At 47.6% G+C, this 20,366-nt stretch overlaps 1 protein-coding gene across 10 annotated transcripts in view; it reads left to right on the top strand.

Annotated features, from left to right (window-relative positions):
• IKZF1 (IKAROS family zinc finger 1) overlaps positions 1 to 20,366 on the top strand; it is a 90,989-nt gene that overhangs the window by 6,930 nt on the left and 63,693 nt on the right. For all 10 annotated transcript variants that reach the window (XM_004277952.4, XM_033402259.2, XM_033402258.2 and 7 more), the window contains exons 2-3: positions 6,314 to 6,367; positions 14,937 to 15,056. In XM_004277952.4, the coding sequence (XP_004278000.1) occupies positions 6,328 to 6,367; positions 14,937 to 15,056 (160 nt within the window). In that variant the 5' untranslated portion in view covers positions 6,314 to 6,327. The remainder of the gene's footprint in view (positions 1 to 6,313; positions 6,368 to 14,936; positions 15,057 to 20,366) is intronic.

The raw sequence follows: 20,366 nt of genomic DNA, 5'->3' as shown, positions 1-20,366 counted from the left end.
TTCATGACAGCATCTTGCCTTGCTGAGTAAAAAACTGAGTTCATATTGTAACTTTGTATTTATCTATTTTATAAAAAATGAAAAAAAATCTTTGAAAAATAATAGGAACACAAAAACTATTCCTGGGTTCCTCTGTCTCTTCACTTTGTAATGACAAGAGATCAACACTTATGAGAATATCCGTGTAAATCATTATTTTGGTCCAGTTCCTACATTTTTCTTTAAAGATGGAGATGTCACTTTTGTTGCACAGTTGCTGGCCAAGCATGAAGTCTTCTAAAATCGGGAAGAAGGTAGAAGAAAATGATCTAAACTTAGACTTTTTACTTAAGTGATGAAGTGTAAAAGGCCATTTATATTTGAGGAAGTGACTTAGGAAATGGCCTCTGATGACAGCCAGAATCAGGAAAAGTCCTCTAAAAGAGTATGTAAATTCTGAGTGTGTCTGCCTCTCCCAGGGTTGCTGAATAAACAGCAGTTACTGTTAGTACTTTGAGAGCCAGTGTACAGGGGTGCACACATGAGCGGGTCCAGACACACAATAGTTGTGCAGTGCTGGACCTTCCTGGGGCACCTGAAACCCAGCTCTGGACCTGTTTTGAAAGCACAAACTGTCTCCAGCTCCGTTTTCTGTATTATTTTCTGATTTCTAATATTTCGCATCTTTTTTCCTGCCTCACTTCGAGACAGGTGGCTCCATGATGGCTTTTACAAATAGTCTCACGGTTCTTTTCATTCTGTATTAAATCCCTCCTCACTAAGAATGTTTTCAGACTGCAGGGTTTTCAGCTGTTTTTTGAAGAGGCTTCCTGAGTTCCCCCTGACCCTTCCTCTTTTGCATATCAGTTCCTGCCCCTAGAAAAAAAATGTGAGGACAGAATTGCACATGGGAGCTAATTTGCCCTCAAAAAGCAGGTTCACAGCAGAACAAACCGCTGGGGGAAGAGTTCTCTGTAGCTCAGTTTAAAAAAAGTGTGTGTGTGTGTGTGTATGTGTGTGTGAATGCCTCAGTTAAATATGGGGGAAGGGGGGTGTGAAAGCCAAATTGGATTCCCTGCCATCCTGTTTAAATCTTGTTTTTCATTGTTATTTGCACCGGCCCTAATCTCTGTGGAATAATCATGAAAATGTGTAGATTGGCAGCTAATTTTTGAAAACTGAAAAGACTCAGAAATGGAATAACTGGGCTCCGAAGTTGTTACGTTCTCCCGACCTGTTTTGTCAAGTTGTTAGGAAAACCTCTATGGTCTCCAGAACCAGACACAAAGACCCTGCATACTGCCTTTGCTTTCTCTTGGAAAGTTTCCTTTTTTAAGAGACAGTGTAATTCACAGTGATAGGGTAGATTTGCAAAAATAAAATCTACCAGTCTGAAGATCAAAAGACTTTCTCTCAGCAGGAATAATGGGTTTTATTAAAGAGGTCTGTGACCTGAAACATTTTAAATAGAATATAGGCTTGGCCCGTGTTCCCCCTTCAAAATAAACGTCATTGAGATTATAAGGAAATAACCCCAAACGTAACTCTAGTGCAACCTCACTCATCAGGGAGGAAAATAACCAATAGCATCCATTTGACCAAATAACCAGAATTTAACTATATTGTAGAAGTTTTGTGATGAAGTTTGCCTTAATTGCAGGGTATTACAAAGAACATGCTTATTTTCTGTGAAGATACAGGTAACACCCATTCCTTATCCATTTATACATTTAACATTTGGGACCGCCGCCCAAGTGGTCCCGGGTTCAGATCTCAGCTCTGTTGTCTGTTTAGATGTGTGGCCTTGGGCAGAATACTTCTTTCTTAGCCTCGGTTTTCTCATCTACAAAATGGAAAGAATAATATGGATTATGTATAATAAGAAGAATACAGTTTAATTGTAAGGATTAAAGATGCGCACTTAGCAAATGGGGATTGAATACTAGATCTACAGTGGACACTCTGCCGGGCGCTCAGATAAGACAAGAGGACAACGCGGGTGGTGTCCAGGCCTGTGGGGATTATAGCAGTGACATGCCAGGCGCGTGGTAGTTGCTTCAAGAAAGCGAACTAACCCCGGTATCGTTTCCTTTCCCTCTTTTTCTGGCATATATAAGGCACTCAAGAAAGGCTATGAAATATTTCTGGACAGAAGCTCACCCGTGTGGTTCGTCATAGCACATTTGTTGTGCTGTGTACTTAATTCTTTAATTGCCATTAATCAGGGTGGCTTGGAGAGTCATCAAATTGTGGTTCGTGACAAGCATCTGGCTTTTCATTTTGACTTCATTAATCCAGACTCACCGTTCTGGGTTATGGAAAAGCCCTGGCACCTCAGGGAGAGTGCTGTGAGGGGAGGCGGCTGAGGAGGGTCTGGGGACCCCTGCTCTCCCCGGCCCTTCCCACCTGAGTGGTCCTCGCAGGCTCCTGCCGAGCCATTCTTCGAGCTGCTTGCTCTCCGGCGGGTAGAAATGGGGCCACTTGTCCTGGAGACGTGCCCGGGCTCCTCTCTCGGAAGCCACGACTGCCCAGGGCTGTTGGGTGCTTGTCCCCGGGGAGGCGTCCAGGTTCCAACCCCCGTGGGTATGGGAGGAGGAAAAGAAGGCGAGGTCAGGGAGGGGCTTCCAGAAGGTCTTGCTGTCCTGGCCACCGTGCAAGCAGGATGCTGTGGGCCTTCTTCCATCTTGTGCTTGGTCCTCACTGTTGCCCTGTTCTCTAGACTCCAGAGGTACGGTGGGGAGAGAGATGGGCAAGTCCCGAGCAGCAGCGGGGGAGTGACGGTCCTGACCGCAGGCTGTGCCTCCTGAAAGGACAGGCCCCGCTGGCTGCCCCTTATCTCTGCGTCTGCTTCCCCGTGTGCGGGATTCAGGGCTGCTCACTCCCAAGAGACAATAAAAGCGTTCACGTCTGTAAGAGCCGCCCGGTGACGGTAATTTCCTGAGATTGTTGTGTTTTCTGCCATCAATATGTTGGCTCTGGCCTCAAATCACTGGGACTCCCTGCGCAGAGCAGAATATGGCAATGTTCCCGTGAAATAAGTGTTCCCTCTGGCATCTCCCTTTACAGGCCTGCTGGCCTTCGTTTGGGTTTAGGTGAAGGTTTGTGAAAATAAGGTGTTAAGTCACTTTTGTGATAAACTCCCCTTCCTGACTGCAAGCTCTTTTGTGCTGACATCAGATCAAGCCCATTTTCCATTTGACACTGGGCACGGCTTCCATGAGTCTAAAAAGAAACGCAGAGCCTGGGCCGTGCCTGTGTTCCCGGAGATGGGGTTATTTCACTGTCCCCTTCGAGACCCTTCCAGGCTGCCCTTTGGCAGCTCCTTGGTCTTGGAGGGGGTGGCGTTTCCTCTCCCTCAGACAGTTTTCCATCGTCGGATTATTCCTTGGTCTTTGCCTAAAAGCAAAGTCACTTTTACAAAAAACTCACTACTTTTTAGTCCCAAGAGATGCAAATTTCGACTTTGGGGAAGTTGGAGGGAGCTTGTCAAGCTACGCCCCGAACCACCGTGTGATGTCAGACAAGACAGGCCACGGAATCACAGGGCCGGCGTGGACTGTGCCCTAATAGCTTACGAATCTCAAAACGATGATGCCAACAAAACATTCGTCCAATCAAGGGGGGGCAGCCCGTAAGCACAGCCCCAGGACTGCAGTGGCTGCAGGCCCACACATTGTGGGTCCGTGTAGGGTTGGTAGAGAGTGCATTTGGAATTCTAAGTGAGTCTGAGGACCTAACAGTTCCACGTGGGGTTTGCAGACATTCAGTGAAAATGGAAACAGGCCTGTGACAGGGATCCTGCATCCTCTGATCACTGGGGTTGGCTGCCTACCGCGCCCACTGTCCAGAGCACCAATGGACACTGAGGCAGGGCTGGATCCGGGAGGGTGCCCACGCCCTGCCCCCTTGGAACACACAGGCGCACGCGCCCGCCCAGCAGAGCCGGGCCTGGGCCTTAGCCACAGGCCCAGAGCATCCTTTTGCTGCTTTGTGACATGTTCTCACATCTCCCCACCAAGGCGAGCCGGGAGTGGGTAGATTTTGCCCCGACAGTGAACCCAGAGGGTCCGTAGGGTCCGGTGGGCTGGAAGGCACCTTCTCCGGCAGGGCTGGGGTGGGGGGCCATCAGCTGGGCCTTACGAAACATCTTCTCTTTTTACTCGGAAATTCCTTGAATATACAGTAGGGTATTGAGGAGATCAGTCCCTGCCACTGAGCAGTGCGAAGTCATTAAAACAAGAATGTCCATGCATATTTGTCAATTAAAAAGATACGTGTAGTAGTAAATGAAAAAATTGTTTTACAACAGTTTATTTGGAATATGTTTAGTGTCCTGTTCTTCTAAAAAGTTCTGTGTGTACACACACACACATACACACACAGAAAAAATGTGAGTAGTCCTAAGGAGTGGAAATTATGGGCATTTACTTGCCTCTGTGTTAAAACAGTTGGAAAATATGTATCACTCACACAGCAGAAAAAAGTTCAAAGTCAACAAAATAAAAATTGGGAGTTAGAGTATCATTTGTTGCTGCAACATTTGAGTTCTATCTACTATACGTCGCCCCGTCAATACGGGGACACCTTAGAACTGGTTTGTGATATTTCACTGTAACATACCGTGTTTGTCTTCAGAAAGCTGAACCTTGTATTAATGCTGCTCAGTGAACACAGAGGTTTTTCTCATTTGAGTCTGCCTTGTTTCTTTAGAATTGTTTCAGCATGTTTCAGAAGAATCATAGGTTTTTTACCTTTTTTACTGTTAAAAGGATGTGAGACTTTGGACACATTGCTTTTTGGTGACCCTAGACAGGTTTCGTGTTTGCTTCTGGGGCTAGTTTGTCTGGCTTTGCTTTTGGTGGACCCTCAGTCTTGGGGCCGAAACATAAGTGGGCCATGGGGCCTTTTTCCCTTCTGGGGTCACGGGCTGTACCCCTAAGGCCCACACTTGCCTTGGAAATTCGAGTCACAGCTCAGACTAGTGCAATGGCTTTTTCAGGAATAGATGCAAACCTTCCCCATCCAGAGCCAGTGCTGGTCATCCGTGACTCTTGGTGACTAGCGCCGCCAGGACTGAAAGTGCAAATCTGTATTCCGAATGCACCATGACGACTGTTACGTACACACACGCATGGGCTCTGTCTGCTCGGAGCTGTAGCCTCCCCTGAGAGGGTCAGGCCCCCTGAACCTTCCATCACTGTGCAGGCATCTGCTGAGAACAGGCCTGAAAGCGCAGACACACACATCTGAACAGGAGAGACAGAGGTGGTCCCCCAGAAGGAAGTGAGCTGATTTCGAGTCAAAACAGGCTCCGTTGGCTGGTTGGAGAAGGCGCTCTTCTGAAGGTTGTCCAGCAGAGCATAAACACGCAGACTTGGTGGAGGTCATCTGCTGGTGGGCCCCAGCTTTCCTACCCACGGAGCCTCCAGATGTCACCTACCGGGGCTACCTGAGACCTGTGAGGTGCAGGCCAGGACCCCGAGTGCAGAACGCAGCCATCCCTCCCTCCTGCTCGGCTGACGTGGCCTCTCCCCGGTGTTTGTGGTGGCCGCGAGCAGAACGGTCCCCGTCGCCACCCAAGGGCAGCTCCTCCAGGCTCGCTTTCTCTCTTTCCACCCGCCTGAGGAGCCAGCCACGTGTCGGCAGAACAGGAAGGTCTGGGCGCTCTCCGGGTCCGGTCTGGCAGCCGTCGTGAGGTTTCCTTCTCCCCGCGTCAGAGCCTGACAGAGTCTCGGGCAGGGGCCCTGAAAGAGCGGGGGACAAAGCCAGCGGCGCGAGGCCCATCTGCCAGGCTGGAGGTGTATTTATTATTGATGGACGGAGCACGGCAGCTGCTCATATATGCAGCCCTGCCTGGGTAAATGAGACATTCTTCAGCAAATTGCTTCGTTTTCTGATTGCTGATTGTACGCGTGTCACCAAGCTGACTCAAGGTTCATCGATGCATGCTCAGTAAATTAGAAAGAACATAACTGCAGATCGGCCCAGAGAATGAATTCCGTGCCTACAATGACCCAGGGCCATTTAATTTTCTGCTTAATTTTGTTGCAGTCAGTTTGCATTTTGGGTTATTATGCAGTAGGAAATTAACAATAAATAACAAATTTGGTCCTCCTGTCCTTGTAATGATATTTTTATAAATCTTTGTAATGCTGTTTTTAAAAGGATCAAGGTCTGTGCCGGTCTGATCCTCCAGCGAGTGTGTGAGGAGGAAAGTGCGTTATTCTTGGTAGATAGCCCCGTTGTTAAAGAGCTCAGCCCTTATCTCTCTTTCTCTCTCTCGTATCTTAGGAGTAATTTGCTTTCAACTAAAATCCCTTCCTCTCTTTCTCAGATCACCCGAGGACCATGGATGCTGATGAGGGTCAAGACATGTCCCAGGTTTCAGGTGAGAGCTGGTGAGATGCCCATATGGGGAGTCCAGGAAGCCTGCTCCAGTGGGCTCCCAAAGCCAAGGTGCTCGGTGGGGGGCGGGGGAGGTAGAGGGCTGTCCTGCCAAAGGAAAGGCCGAGATGGAATTGGTATCCATGTTTCACTTCAGCTCTTAGAGATTATCCCAATGTGGCAAGCTGGACAGAAAAATCTCCCTCCCAGATAAAACTGGTTTTCCTGTTACATCTGCGAGCAACTTGGAAAGGATTCAATCTATGTTGATACTCTGGGGGAGCAGAAAGGATGGGTGATCTGCCCTAGAGTCCAAACAGGCCAGTGAAGGTGCTTGAAAGAGAGAGAGAAAGATGGAGGGAGGAGGCGGACGAGAGACAAGGAGAAAGTAGATTGGAAAACAGAGTTTGGGGCACAATTCAGGATATTTGCTAAACGTGGCAATAACACTGCCCCAGTCACCATAGGTTTATTTCAAGCCCTATTGGACATAGCTTCTCCCATCCTGGGAGACCCAGGGCCTGGGGAAGTCCTGGGAGATGAGGCCCAAGGTTGGATCACGCTGTCCTGCTGGGTGATGCCCGTGCACTGGACCCCCAGCCGGTCTAGCCAAGCCTGCCCAGCCCCATATTCATGGGCCCAGGAAGCCCACTGTCTGGCTAGCCCTGAACCTGGATGTGTCCGCAGCAGTCGGGTTTTCAGTATTTTATATTCTCCAGTCTCAGGCCCATGGTCAATCCCAGGTAAGCCTCTCTGCTAGAATGGCCCATGTGGTCCTCTGGGCATGGCCAACCTGCCCCCACTGGTTTCCAAGTTGTGACTGAATTCTGCGTCTGGGCCTCGGTCCGTCCTGGTGATGGAGATCAGGGCTGAGCGTGCGGCTGCCACTCTGCCTGCCCGCTGCTCCCAGGAGATGGGCAGGAGGGGAGATTCAAGTTCCCTCGACCTGGAGACGGCCTCCTGCAGCCCACGGTCCCCGCTGCTCTGTCCCTGCCACTCCTGTCATTTAGAAAGTCTGGACTGAACTCTCCAGGCTGTGAAGTACCAGCAGACTCCTGGCTTTTCAGCTGTGGCATGTAGGCAGTTGATGGACAGTTGGAGGACGTGAACATTGGTCAACACGTTTGGCCTTATCTGTAGAAACGAAAGTTGTGTTGGAGGAATCAGCCCAGGAGACATGCTCGCACACAGGCACAGGGCGTTTCTGCCAATGCTCACTGCAACGTTGGTGCTGATACTGGAAAACTTTGGTCCCTCCATGCCCTTGTTCGTTCAGCTCTGAACAGTGAGGGCCATCGGAACATAGTCATGTGGAAAGACATCCAAGATGTATGTGAAGGTGAGAAAAGTGTGTTTCAGGATGATATGCAGAGTATGATCCCATCCTTTGAAATGAAAACATATCACACACAGACACACACACACACACACACACACACACACACACACTTTCCACATGCCTGTATATACGTTTAGGAAAATTCTGGAGTGATACTTATTAAACATGGGCTTCCTCTTGGAAGACTGAGATTGGAAGGAGGGGATGGGTTAGAGAAGAAGGGGACGGAGACTTTGGTTTCTCATCTTCTACCCTTCAGCATTATTTGGATTTATTTCCCTTAAACACATACTTTGTTTCTTAAATGTAAGTAGAACAGCAACAACAATAAAACTATTTAAAAAAACAAAAATTTTTGCTCTCAGGAGCCTCTCCTTCGGCTTGGCCAGGATCTGATAGCTGCTGGTAGATGCAGTCTGAGCTGAAGGAGAGGTGAGCCCCATTCCCTGGAATTGCAGACCATGGCTAGAGGTGATGAGAGGGCCAGAAACACGGGATGTTAAACATCCCAAAGGCGCAAAGAGACCCCTTCGTGGTTTCTGATCCTCTGTGTTCCCTTGTCACCTTCTTCTTGGGTGGCTTCCAGATTGGCGTCTTACATGATGCATTGAGGAGGAGAGCCCTTGGGTCCATGCAGACTCTGCTGTCCCAAAGGCAAAGCCGAAAGCCCGAGCCTGGGCTGGCATCTCTAGAATGTTTTGTAGGAGAATGGCCAGTCAATATTCTGATCCCCTCAGTTGGTAACAAACATGAAAAAACCCTCATTTTCTTCTCCTATTTTTCTTGCCCTTAACATTATGCTAAACACTCAATTTGTTTGGAAGTGGCTAAAGAGAAGGTTGGCAGGGGGTGGAGTCAAGAGTGAGGTTGGCCTGAAAAAGCCAACTCTTCTTTGGTTTAAAAAAGATTCAAGATTTGGTCTGAAATTTTCTTTTGTATACTCCTAGCAAAGGAAATGCTACTTGTAGTACTTTACACAAATAGTCCTTTGGATTGTGTTAAGCTTGGAGCATTCTAAACAGATTAGAGCATTTAAAGAGTTGTGCCCTTTTTAAAAATATTTTTTAAATTTTATTTATTTATTTTTTCTCTGCGTTGGGTCTTCATTGCTGCACGCGGGCTCTCTCTAGTTGTGGCGACGGGGGCTACTCTTCGTTGCGGTGCGCGGGCTTCTCACTGCGGTGGCTTCTCTTGTTGCAGAGCACGGGCTCTAGGCGCGTGGGCTTCAGTGGTTGTGGCTCGCGGGCTCTAGCTTGTGGGCTCAGTAGTTGTGGCACGTGGGCTCCGTAGTTGTGGCTCGCGGGCTCAGTAGTTGTGGCTTGCGGGCTCTAGAGCGCAGGCTCAGTAGTTGTGGCGCACGGGCTCAGTTGCTCCGCGGCATGTGAGATCTTCCAGGACCAGGACTCGAACCCGTGTCCCCTTCGTTGGCAGGCGGATTCTTAAGCACTGTTCCACCGGGGAAGCCCAAATTGTGCCATTTTTACTAGAGATTTGAAGCATACTTTTTCTACTTCTTGCTGCTTCTCCAATACAATCCTTGTAGTGATCACTTTTCCTTTCTGATTTCTAAAATGGAGGAAGGTGGCAGTAAGTTGTAGAATAAGGATGTACATTTAGCCAAACAGAAGTTAAATTTTTGATTTATATGAGGAATATGTTCTGAATCATCCCCTTTCCCCACAAAATTATTCCTTGTTATATGCTGCTCCCAAAAAAGAAAAATAGATTTTTTTCTAAGTTGAACCCTACGAAATTGCCACTATCATAGGGAAAAAAGTTCCAACATCAGCCATTGCATAGGAGTCCACCTAATCTATGTGCACTACTCCCTTGAAAAATAGAGAAGTACTTAATACCTAACTTTTTTTTCAAACTACCTGTTCCTTTCTTCCCTGGGATTTATCCTAAATGTGGACTGAGCCCTGGTTTACAGGGTCTTGCATATAGTAGACACTCAGTAAATGTTTACCCGCTTGTGTCCACCAGAGTCGGGAAATGCTGTTGAACAGGCTTGGAGGAGAGTGTGTCTACAGCAAAGCCATCCTTTCCTTTAGGCACATCTCCTTCATCCTTTGGGTAAGTTTCCTATTGCTTTCTCTGTCTCTGTTTCCTTTGGCACGCTTTCCAAATTATTGGTTATGCGTGTGGTTTATGGTTTGTTTTGGGTTCTAAGGGAAGAGGCAGCCTGTGGGAGGATGGGAATTGTGAGGCCCGTGTCAGCACCTCATCTGTGCCTCCAGCTCTGAGACCTGAAACCGTTCTCCATGCTTCCTGGACCCCTGTGTGTCCTCTGCAAAATGGGGGACTGGAGCCAATGGAGCTCAGAGGATGCTCAGGCTCCTGGGGCCCTATGGGGTGTTTTCTTAGTGGTTGTTTGTAATGTTCGTTGGAACCAGGAAACAAGAACTATGCTCTGTAGACATCCATCGCCTGCCTGGGAAATGAGGCTCATCTATGTTGAAGTGTCAGTGCAAATGTTAATCAGAGTACATCACATTGATTGAGTGCTTGAGATTTACCACACACCACCCTCGGCATTTTTCTCCTTTCAACTTTACAAGACCCCCATGAAGAAGATACAGGGACCGTCTTCAATTCACAGGGAGCTGAGACTCACAGTTTCAATAACCAATCAGAAGTCCCGCGGGAGCCAGACATGGCACTGAGTAGGAGCTTCCCCACTATTCTGTAGAGTCTATTTTCTGAGTTGTTATTTAGACCCAGGAATTATGTTCTCCTGGGTAACTGTGCACAGTAAAAACTCATCCACTAGGGAGAAAGGGAATCACAGAACTTTGTTGGGCGAATTATAATCTACTTGAGGAATATTTGCTTGCTGTTGATAAGCTAATTATACAATTTTCTCATCTAATTTGCCCAAAATGCTTCTCATAGGTAAAGCTTTATTTGAAACATGGGTAGTAGGTAACTTACGTAGAAATTGGTAAGAAGTTTCTTCCATTTTTCTAAATAAGTAAAATGACCTCTCACCTCCTAAATTCTTCCATTTCAATACTTGATTTCTCACTGTCTACAGTTCTGCGTGTCTGTGTGACATTGTACATGCACTTGGGGGACATATGGGCACTTGGTGCTGTGCATACCTCTTTCTATAGGATGTTACATTTACAAAGTAATACCATAAGCTTATTTAGCATATTAGCATCCATGCACTTTATTATTTTATCCTCACAACAACCTTGTGAGCTAAGCCAAAATCATGTTTTTTAGCCTCATTTTACTCTTGAGGAAAGAGTCTTAAAGAGGTGACTTATTATGGAATCTGTCTTATAATTGGTCAGATCTGAGCTGTACCCCGTGTCAACTAACTTCTGGTCACAGTGTGTTAATATCTGCTGTGTGTTGGCTTGATTTAATAACTTCATTTTCTTATCTTTTATCATGGTGTTGTATTTTATACCCGGTGTTGTATTTTAAGCGGTTAACTGGGTAAATTGGTTTAAAATCAACACATAAAAATATGTTTGCTCCCCATGAAGGTTTTGATGAAGTGGTGGAGGTTCATCGTGGAAATCTCCAGCAGGGGAAGGATCCCAGGGTCGCTGAGTACCAAGGCTCAAGCCAGTGATTAATGCCTCAGTAGCCGCTGCTCAAACTTGGGGGCTTTTAGGCAAATCAGATGAGCTCTTAAAAACCATCACAGAGTGCGGGCGAGGTGAGGCTGAATTCCAGCAGGGCTCGTGACAGGCACGCGGCTGTCTTGCCTCACTCTCTTCCAGTACTGACTTTTTACCAGATGCCCCTGCACACGCCGAGACTCATGTTTTATTCTCGCTGCTTCTGCGTGGGGAGCTCCTGTGGATCGACCCGACCCAGGGTATTTAGAATCATGGTCCCTACTGTTTCCATTATTCCTTTTCCTCCCCCGTGTAGGAAACAGTGAAAGCGCTGAGATGCTGCAGGACGGCTGGGCTGTAGCTCAGCACAGGAGCCCAGCCAGGCGGAAGCGCGCCTAGGATCTCACCAAGTTCTAGTTGGTCCTGTTCCCAAGAAACGAATCAGCTAAATTTGAAAAAAGATTATGTGGATGCATTTTTCACGTGAATGGAGGAGAGAGACCACATTCCTTCACTGGATAAATCCCGATTCTTTATGATGTTCCCTTGGTTTCCTCGTGCCCGGGTATCTAAATTGATCCCAGAGTTCTCCAGTGTTATCATCAGGAAACTCAGAATAAAAAACAACACAAGGGCTTCCCTGGTGGCGCAGTGGTTGAGAGGCCGCCTGCCGATGCAGGGGACACGGGTTCGTGCCCCGGTCCGGGAAGATCCCACATGCTGCGGAGCGGCTGGGCCCGTGAGCCATGGCCGCTGAGCCTGAGCGTCCGGAGCCTGTGCTCTGCAATGGGAGAGGCCACAACAGTGAGAGGCCCGCGTACCACAAAAAAAAAAAAAAAAAAAAAAAAACACAAAACATGAATACAGTCTAGTTTCTCAGTGTCCCGCTCCCAGCCCGTAACCATGACAGCTGGTTGATCAGAAAGGCGAACGTGCACACCCCACACTCTGTACCTTTAATGATCCGGTCAGTTTGTTGGGCCAGAGTTCCCATGGTCCGTTCTGTGGAGGCTCCTTGGGGGTCTTCGCAGAAGCAAGTGGCCTGGGCCTCTGGTCCTTCAGCCAGAGGCTGAAGATGGGCACAGAGGACGGGTTTCGTATATTGAAGTTCTGTGTAAGAACTAGAGATTTTCACCCGAAGTGAAGTAAGTCAGACAGAGAAAGACAAATATCATATGATAGCACTTATATGCGGAATCTAAGATATGATACAAATCAACGTACCTACGAAACAGAAACAAACTCACAGACGTAGAAAACAAACTTATGGTTATCAAAGGAGAAAGGGGGGGAGAGATAAATTAGAAGTTTGGAATTAACAGATACACGCTACTATACATAAAATAGACAAACAACAGGGTCCTACTATATAGCACAGGGAACTGTATTCAATATCTTCTAATAACCTATAATGGAAAAGAATCTGTAAAAGAATATGTGTGTGTGTGTGTATAACTGAATCACTTGGCTGTATACCTGAAACTAACACAATATTGTAAATCAACTTTACTTCAATAATTTAAAATATATATTATTCTTACCAAAAAAAAATTGAAAAAGAGTCCTCTGACCACCTCCCTGAAGTCCTCAACGTTTGAAGACCATAGCTCTAGGAAATCAGAAGGAAAAAAGAGTTGTCAGTTGGTCATATGCTTCCTGCGGGCTCCTGTTCAGAGCTTTGGCCCACCTGTACAGGTGAACAGTAACACTGCGTCTTTAGCTGTTGCTACTTTTAAAGTCTTCCTTTTAGGGCGATGAAAATATTACTGATGTAATGCACATTGAGTGTAACACGAGCACTTCAATCAATTTCTCTCTGGCCTTTGGCTTTTCCTTGGGAAATTCTTATCAGCCTGCCCCACCTTTAACTATCCATCTTGTATTGGCTATCCAAATATACCCAATAATGCTCTTTCTGAAAATATGCCAATTGAGGTAATTACAGCTAGGCTGGAATATTAAACTGTGATGTCTGGTTTTTTTTTTTTTTTTTTTTTGGTACGTGGGCCTCTCACTGTTGTGGCCTCTCCCGTTGCGGAGCACAGGCTCCAGACGCGCAGGCTCAGCGGCCATGGCTCACGGGCCCAGCCGCTCCGCAGCATGTGGGATCTTCCCGGACCGGGGCATGAACCCGTGTCCCCTGCATCGGCAGGCGGACTCTCAACCACTACGCCACCAGGGAAGCCCTGTGATGTCTGTTTGCTAGAGAATGCGATACTATTCCCCAAAGCATCGCCTTGGTGCCTTGCAGCTTCTATTTTAAATTATTCCTGGAAGGGTCGTCTCCTATGCCGGGGATGCTTGCACTGGTGCTGCCCTTCCCCTGAAGGGTTGTGTCGCTTTCGCAGGTGGTTTATTCAAACAAACAAGACAATTCCGCACTCTGCCTCGTCCTGTCTTCCAGGCTTGTCTTCCACAGCAGTGCTCATGGGCTATTCTGCATCCACTGGGGGCCTCACCAGCTCTTTCCTTGCCTGGTTTTATTGTCTCCTCACTCAATTTTAGGTAACATCTATGTTAGAAGGTACAGGGGTTTCCATTTCAAAGGAGACGGAGCATTTTCTACACATCTAGGCTTCCCAGTATTGAATTCTTGGGAGTGGGAGGGATTTCCCCATTTCTGGAGCTTCCGATGAAACCTTATAGTCAAAAACAGAGTCGGGCAGCCCGTAAAACCCTATCTCATTTGGTAGATCCTACTTTGTGAAGCAGCTTTGAGAGTTGTGTGGATTCTGTTTTGCTTTCATATTTCGAGGATAAAAATTCCTGGTGGCAGACTCTCTGTGCACGTGGGGCAGAATCGTGTTGATTCCCTGTTCATCCTCCTTCCAGGCTTCCCGGCCCCATCAAGTTAATCAAATCGGGCAGCTGGCAAAATACCTGCCCCCTGGCTCTGGAAAAAGAGAGTGAACAGACCCAGAATGTGTAGCTCTGAGCAGGACACTCAATCTGGTGACCTTAAAAACGAAATAATATGAGGGTGTGGTGAGCAGGCTTGTAGGAGGGTAAAGTGGAACAAACGTACAGGGGAAAATGTGGCCCTAACACGTGAAGAGGCTTAAAAACGTGGATACCTTTTGACCCAGGCACGAAACTCCCGGGGTTTATACTACGGTGATTCTTAAAAACGTGGGCAGAAGCTGTCTGTTTGGAGGTTTACCACAGTGTTGTTTCATTAAAAAAAAAAAAAAAACAGATTGAAAACAATGTAAGTTCAAAAGTAGAAAAAGGATTTAAATAAATCCTAGTGTGCCCATGCAATGAAGTATTACACAGACGCCACAAAGTTATGGAAGTAGGGCCACTGGTTATGAGAATGTCTAAAAAGTACAGTTTATTTTGATCAAGAAAATATGTCACCACGCATTATCCATAATATATAAGTATCCATGTATGTGTACACACCGCACACACCACAGTTTTAATAGTGGTGATCTCTAGGTGATATGTATTTTTCACATCTGTGTCCTCTCAGTTTTGGGTGTGGCAATGATATTATTTTATAAAAAGGAAAGCAGGTTCTAATCCCCAGAGAGAAACGTGAACTCAATCCAGTAACTCGAATGAAGCCAAACCACGGTGAGGCCCATCGCAGTGACCACCACCCCAGGGGTGACCATGTCCCCAGAAACTCAAGCTCCTAATTGCCTCCTCAGGGAAGGAAAGCCCCCCGGTGAGTGACACCCCGGACGATGGCGATGAACCCATGCCTGTCCCTGAAGACCTTTCCACCACATCTGGAGGCCAGCAGAGCTCCAAGGGTGACAGAGGACTGGGTAAGTGGCCTCCTGTCCACAGACTGTCACGTGCTCTAGTCCTCCTGGACCTTTGTCTCTTTATAGTCATTTCACCTGTGGTTTCCCCTCAACCCCCATGTCAAGGAAACACAACATGCAGGACGGGAGACCCAGCTCAGTGCGGTCTTGAGCCCTGTGTGGGAAGCAACGTGGCCAATCTGCGGAGCATCTCCCAAAGCAGGCACCTCACTGGCCTCATGTCCTCAGCGCACTGCAGCAACATCCACGTTTATGGATTGTAGACAGGGAAAATTATCCATTTTATGTGTAATGGCAATAGGGCTGTTCATTTTCATAGCTCTGCTTTAGAAGGAGCTGAATCTGGCCATTTTCAGTTACCCTTCACATCTCTATTTCTCGAATGTCCAGTTTAACTGAAAGTAGAAAATTTGACAAGTAGAAAAATTTTAATGTTAAAAAAAAATCTAGATAATCTTGACTAGCGGACATTTACACGCCTTCTCCATAAAAGAATGTGTATGGAAGTATCTGCAATCTCTCCCCTGGTTAACCTACCCAGGCTACAGTTCATGGTGAGAAATCTCAATCCACCCTCTTTAAGAAAACAGAGGCCCAGAGAAATGCAGTGAATTAGCCAAGGTCACGTAGCAGAGTTAGAAGGAGACTCAATTTCTGACTCAAAGACTGGTTTTCACTCCATGATACCCTATTCTCATCAGCGAATGAGTCAACAGTTCCTTGGAATACCTATCTTTTTTCTTTTTATAAAGATAAAACTGTGATGTTGAGAGCCACTTATCTGCACAAAAGAGTATCATGAAGGGTACGCAGGTGGAAATGAGGTAGGACAGGTAGGACAGATCTCATGTGGATCAGCTCATAAGAGCCACGGCCAAGGAGGGCACGTGTGTAAAGTTCTCGGGGTTCTGAAAATCGCCAGTTATTTTCCTGTAGGACATCCTAATGTGATAACTAAGAAACAGATTTTGTACGTTTTCATGTGTCTTGGAAACCAAGTAGACGCTGGGTATTATGGTTCTTCTGTTTTAATTTAGCTGTACAATTAGCTGTACAAACAGACAAAGATAGTGGCTAAAGCCCTTTGACGTAGATGAACCAAGAAAACATGTACATTTCTGAATCCCTTTTCCCTGTTAGAAAATGTATATGTGGGTGAGTAGGGGGAGAGAAGGAGGTCTGTGGACCTTGCCTTTTGTTCCACACACATCCTTTCAGGGTTTCCCAAAGCTGAGACACAAAAGAGCATGCTTTATTGTAACTGATGCACTTATGTTTAAGATTGTCTTCTGTTTATTACAAGAGATACTGGTTTGTCATACACCCTGTACTGCTGCAAAGTTTCCTTTCAAGGCACATTTACATAAATCAAAAGATCAAATGTAAATAAAAACATTAGGACAATGAGGGTGTGTATACATGATAAAAATTTGCAAAGGCTCAGGGACCAAAAGCCAGAAGAAATTATGTGGATACGTACCCACTAACCATTTAAATGAACCGAGAACCCAGACATCAGAGTTAGGGCTCCGGGGTCATTATGGAGAAACTGGGGAGCCGCCCCCCTCCGCCCCCGCACCGAAATCCCTGCAGCTGCTGTGCAGGCTGACAGCCATAGTCACCTTGGGCAACCTGTAGAGAACTGAAAGTCGGGCCGGTTCCTGGAGAGTGGAGAAGAGTCCACTTGGTGTAAGTAAACAAGCCTTCGTTATAAATGCCTTCACGGTCTAAATATACCACCCCTTAAGAACTTCAGGTTGTGGGTGATCTGCCTTGGTAAGAGGTCATCAAGCCCCTGGTTCCAAGACTGCGTTCTGGTGGTGAACTTCGGGCTGGGTCCTGACAGAGCCCGTGCAGGTGTGGCTGGTACAGCTGGGGGGGTGTGATCTCCCGCAGGCTCTCTCCAGTGCTCGCTCGCCATGCGACACGATGCTCACCCACTTCTCCTTTCAGCGTAAGGTTTCTAAAGACTGAATTTCAGAGTTGTAAAACTTCAAACGCCCAAGCGTCCTCTTTCCTTGGTTTGTAAACAGCGGCTGCCGTGTGGACAGGCAGGGAAGGTGGTTGGAAGTGGCGGCCAGGGACAGAGGAGTGATGGGTCACTGCCAGGAAACTAGAAAGGACAGAAGCACAGACTACAGGAGGAGACAGCGGGCAGGTTTAAGGAGACAGGTGAGTGGGAGAGCATCCCAGAGACCAAGGGGTAGAGAGGAGCATCGAGGAAATTGACTGCTGTTCACGCTCGGCCAGTGAGCTTTAGAAACCATCCTTTATGGCTTTTGAAGGAAACCAGCTGGCTTGAGCAGGCGGTGGTAGGTTGTTTATTAAAGTGATGCCTCTTCGGTAGCACTGAACAAATGAAGTATGTCAATAGCGTTAGGAGACCACTTTAAAAGATGGGGAATTCGAAGCTGGAAGGAAAAGGAAAGGCACTCAAAGGCACGTTTCCTCAGCTCCCTGGGAAGAAAGCAAAGGAAGGAGGGTCAGGGGACAGACAACAGGAAGCAGGAGCCCCGCCCTGCTCGGGGGCGGGGGGGGGGGGGGCCCTCCCTTCACAGAAGCCGGAGCAGCACAGCACAAAAAGGAAGAGCCAGGGAGAAGGCACCGGGGAGGATGGTGAGGAGGGCGGAGGCTGGCCCAGGAGAAGGTGCACCTGGGAGGGCAAGGGTGGAGCCTGGGCCCCTCCCAGGCAGACCTCTGAGCCTTGTTGCCCTCATTTCAAACTGGCGGCAGCATCGGAACTCAACTCACAGAATGGTCTCCAGGGGTAACTGAAAACATGCAAACTCGCTTTGCTGAAGACAGAATAACAAAGTCAGAAAGTAGACAGTAAAAGGCAGAAAAAGATCTTTTAAAGGTTTATGGGCAGAGTAAAGGAGCCTGTCGTAGCTTCCCCCGAGAGAAGGGAAAGACAATGGATAAGATTTGCAGCACCAGGAATAGAAGAGGAATTTACCAATTAAAAAAATGTGATCCAGAGATCAGGCAAAGTGAAAAGACAGCCAAGAAGACGGGGGAGGGATCAGTTAGGAGAGGGCAAGACCAAGAGAGAGATTGAGGTGCTGGCTACCCCCAGACCCAAGGTCCAGTCGAGGGTGCTAGCTGCTCCGGTGGAAATGTCAAGGAGAAATGGCGAGAGGCCAAAAGATGGGAAAAGATGGGAAAGTCTTAGGTGATAATAGATCACTGGGTGTCTGTTTTAGAAGGAGCCAAGGGGTGCTTTTGAAAAGCTCTGAGCCCTCCTTACCAGTTTTAGACAAATCTAATCCCAACCAGAACAGACCTGAGTAATCAACAAGTTGTCGGGAAAGGTAGAAACCAGCCCCCTAAGATGGGGAGGTAGCATCTCACTGGTGGCAGGTCATTCCCAGCATGAGAAGAGTAATGATTTTGCACCTCAAGCCTTCCCGCAGTCTTGAGGGAAGTCCTGGACGACTGTGTGGAAAGGTGGTCAGAGGAGTAAGGCCAGGCCAAGGCTCTGGCTCTCATCTGGCTCCACTTTCTTCTGGGTCTGAATAGAGGACGCAAGGGTCTGAAGTGCAGCGTGAAGAATGTAAGATAGACACAGGAGAGGACTTCCTGGCCATGAGGGATTTAGTCATCAGGACAGTCTACTTAATGAGATGCTAGCTCGTTCTTCTAAAGTGGTCTCTTTAAAAATGAGAGAAATCTCGCCTCTCTGAAGTGGTTGTGTATGAAACTGCTAAAACGGAGGATGCGCTCAGTGACCTCCTAAGGCAACCCCCAAATTTACTCAGTGACCCATGGCAGGTGCCCTAGAGAAGTGGAAAATGGGTCGAGAGTTCTTCTAACAGCTGTTGACCAGGGGTGATTAAAAGTGTCTCGTGTAGAAATGATGTCAGGACGGGCGTCTAACAGGACTGAGTAAAGGAACGAAAAGCTTAGTTCTTTTCCTCCTTTATTCAATAACCTGTACGTTGCTTTCTTCCTTTGGGCGTGGATTTTTACCCATTACTGCCTTGCTCTCCCTTTGCTTGTGTGGGTTTCCCTGTCCTAAAATTGGGCAGGGGTCCTCCAGCTGCCGCATGCTATCAGTGAGTGCACAGGCCTGGAGAGGAAGGGTGAGGACTGCAGGCTGGCTGGCTCCAGCCCCAAGAGAGACTGTGAGTAAAGTCAGAAGCCCCTTCCCCTTTGAGTGTAGATGGCTGGCAGGGAAGGAGGCTTGCTGGGCTGGAGTAGAGGAGACAGGGAGAGGCCAGAAATGGAGAAGAGAGATTTGAGGCCAGAAAACCAGATGGTACCCTAAGAGAGATGCCTGGCAAGGTTAGGATTTAGAGTAGAATCAAAGGGAAGACCCAGGGGCAGAAGCCCAGTAATGCCCAGGGGGTGGTTGAATTAGCCGACGGCCAAAGACGCGAGGCTGGCTTGAGGTTGAAGGAGGCTTTCCAAAGGCTCGGTCGGCTCCATGGACAGTCAGGATGACCTTGTGTAGTAGTCACTCGAATGCAGAGGGAGGTGCGAGGTTGGGTGCCTTTTGAATACGGGGCGATGACGTGTGTTTGTGCCTGCCCTGCCACGTTCTAGAATGTTCTTCCCTTGCTCAGGACCTACTCCCAAAGTAGGGCGGTGACAGCCCTTGTTTCCTGGGTGGTTTATCGTAGGATGTAATTCCTGCAGGTCACACCCCCCAGAGTGGTGTTTGGAGCCTTCTAGAAGCTGAATTCTTGCATCAGCTTGGGTCCTTGCATCCTTCCCTTGGAAGATTTTGACCAGAGTTTGATTCACCCTGGCAAAAATTGAAAGAAAAAAAAAAGTAGAAAAAAAATCTGGCGTTCTTCCCCCTGGAATCCAGGAAAATGATTGTGTCTACACATAAATTCTCTTTTTTGGTCCATTCACTTGAAGTAAACATTGCTTTATTCCATCATGAGTTCCAGACCTACAGTGTGAACCGTAAGAGGATTCATACCTTTTTCACTGGTGATCCTGGTACCGGATCTCACTTTTGTTTAAAGTTCTAGGCGGGGCACCATGACGGTGGCAGGACGGTGGGTGAGGGCTGTAGCACCTTTCTACAGCCCGGGTTGATGGGAGATGCTGGAGAGAGTTTTTCACGGTGGAAAACAGTGGGCTTTGGGCTAATTGGAGCTGTTGCGCTGGCGTTTGAGTACGGATGCTGCGCCCGCTTATCTAATCAGCAGTTAGAGGAAGTCGTTTTTATCTGTGCAGTGCATCTCCTCTGAACCGAGAAACCCCATTTGAGCCCGGGAGAACTATTATCTCACAGCATCTGAGCATTAGCTGCAGCTGGTCTCGAGCTTGTTGGGATGGGATGTGCGCTGTGCAACA

This window comes from Orcinus orca, chromosome 9 (genome assembly GCF_937001465.1).
Source record: "Orcinus orca chromosome 9, mOrcOrc1.1, whole genome shotgun sequence".
Lineage (NCBI taxonomy): Eukaryota > Metazoa > Chordata > Mammalia > Artiodactyla > Delphinidae > Orcinus > Orcinus orca.
This window is presented reverse-complemented; position numbering and strand designations above follow the sequence as displayed.